Source organism: Hyperoodon ampullatus, assembly GCF_949752795.1.
Source record: "Hyperoodon ampullatus genome assembly, chromosome: 2".
Taxonomy (NCBI): Eukaryota; Metazoa; Chordata; class Mammalia; order Artiodactyla; family Ziphiidae; genus Hyperoodon; species Hyperoodon ampullatus.
Window position 1 is genome coordinate 76,931,669 of NC_136915.1, and position 1,391 is coordinate 76,933,059.

A 1,391-nucleotide genomic window follows, 5' to 3' on the forward strand; every position below is an offset into this window, starting at 1 on the left:
AATGTAAAATAGATAGCTAGTGGGAAGCAGCTGCACAGCACAGGGAGATCAGCTCGGTGCTCTGTGACCACCTAGAGGGGTGGGATAGGGAGGGTGGGAGGGAGATGCAAGAGGGAGGAGATATGGGGATATATGTAAATGTATAGCTGATTCACTTTGTTATAAAGCAGAAACTAACACACCATTGTAAAGCAATTATACTCCAATAAAGATGTTAAAAAAAAAAAGCAGAAGACCTAAATAAGTGGAGGTATTTACCATGTTCATGAATTAGAAGACTAACTATTCCAAAGACAGTACTTTTTCCCACATGGAACTAAAGAATCAATGTAACCTCTTATAAAAGCTCAGGGCTTTTGGTTTGTTGTAGAAATAAACAAGCTAATTCTAAAATGTATATGGAGGAGGCTGAGGGGCGGGGCGGGGGCAAGAGTGGCTTCTTTGCCTCGCTGTGCCCTAGCGCCACCCGGACACCGCGCGGGCCGCCGGCATCATGAAGATCTGGACTTCGGAGCACGTCTTTGACCACCCATGGGAAACTGTTACAACAGCTGCAATGCAGAAATACCCAAACCCTATGAACCCAAGTGTGGTTGGAGTTGATGTATTGGACAGACACGTAGATCTCTCTGGAAAGTTGCACAGCCATAGACTTCTCAGCACAGAGTGGGGACTGCCTTCCATTGTGAAATCTCTTATTGGTGCAGCAAGAACCAAAACATATGTGCAAGAACATTCTGTAGTGGATCCCGTAGAGAAAACAATGGAACTTAAATCTACTAATATTTCATTTACAAATATGGTTTCAGTAGATGAGAGACTTATATACAAACCACATCCTCAAGACCCAGAAAAAACTGTTTTGACTCAAGAAGCCATAATTACCGTGAAAGGGGTCAGTCTCGGCAGTTACCTCGAAGGACTCATGGCAAGCACTATATCGTCAAACGTCAATAAGGGCCGATAAGCAATGGAGTGGGTAATACATAAATTAAATGCTGAAATCGAGGAATTGACGGCTTCGGCAAGAGGGAGCATAAGGACACCAATGGCGGCAGCAGCATTTGTGGAGAAATGATAATGGAAGTTGATAACACCCAGTTCCCCAGGTCTCTACAAGCTGGCAGTATATTTATTTGTTATTTAAAAAATACAACTATATTTTCGGTAGAATTGTTTTTTTAATAAGCTGAAGAAGGACTATGTGACTTGATCAAAACAAAGAGGTGCAGGGTTTCCAAATAAAAAGGATTGGCTGAAATTAGTGTTGTCTGAAATGACTGTCTGATTTTGAGGATTCCAGTATTTATGTAAAAATTTAACAATTTTTGAAAAGTACTTGAAAATTGGTATTGGCTGATTAAACTTCCTTAAGGTAGAGTTTTAAAGCT

At 41.1% G+C, this 1,391-nt stretch overlaps 1 protein-coding gene across 1 annotated transcript; it reads left to right on the top strand.

The window, feature by feature from the left end:
• Positions 1–493: 493 nt before the first annotated feature.
• On the top strand, positions 494–1,081 carry LOC307047775 (PRELI domain containing protein 3B-like; the record flags this gene model as incomplete). Its single annotated transcript, XM_079696443.1, has 1 exon — positions 494–1,081. The coding sequence occupies one exon, from the start codon at positions 494–496 to the stop codon at positions 965–967; it is 474 nt and encodes a 157-aa protein (XP_079552569.1). The 3' UTR covers positions 968–1,081.
• Between the last annotated feature and the right edge of the window lie 310 nt (positions 1,082–1,391).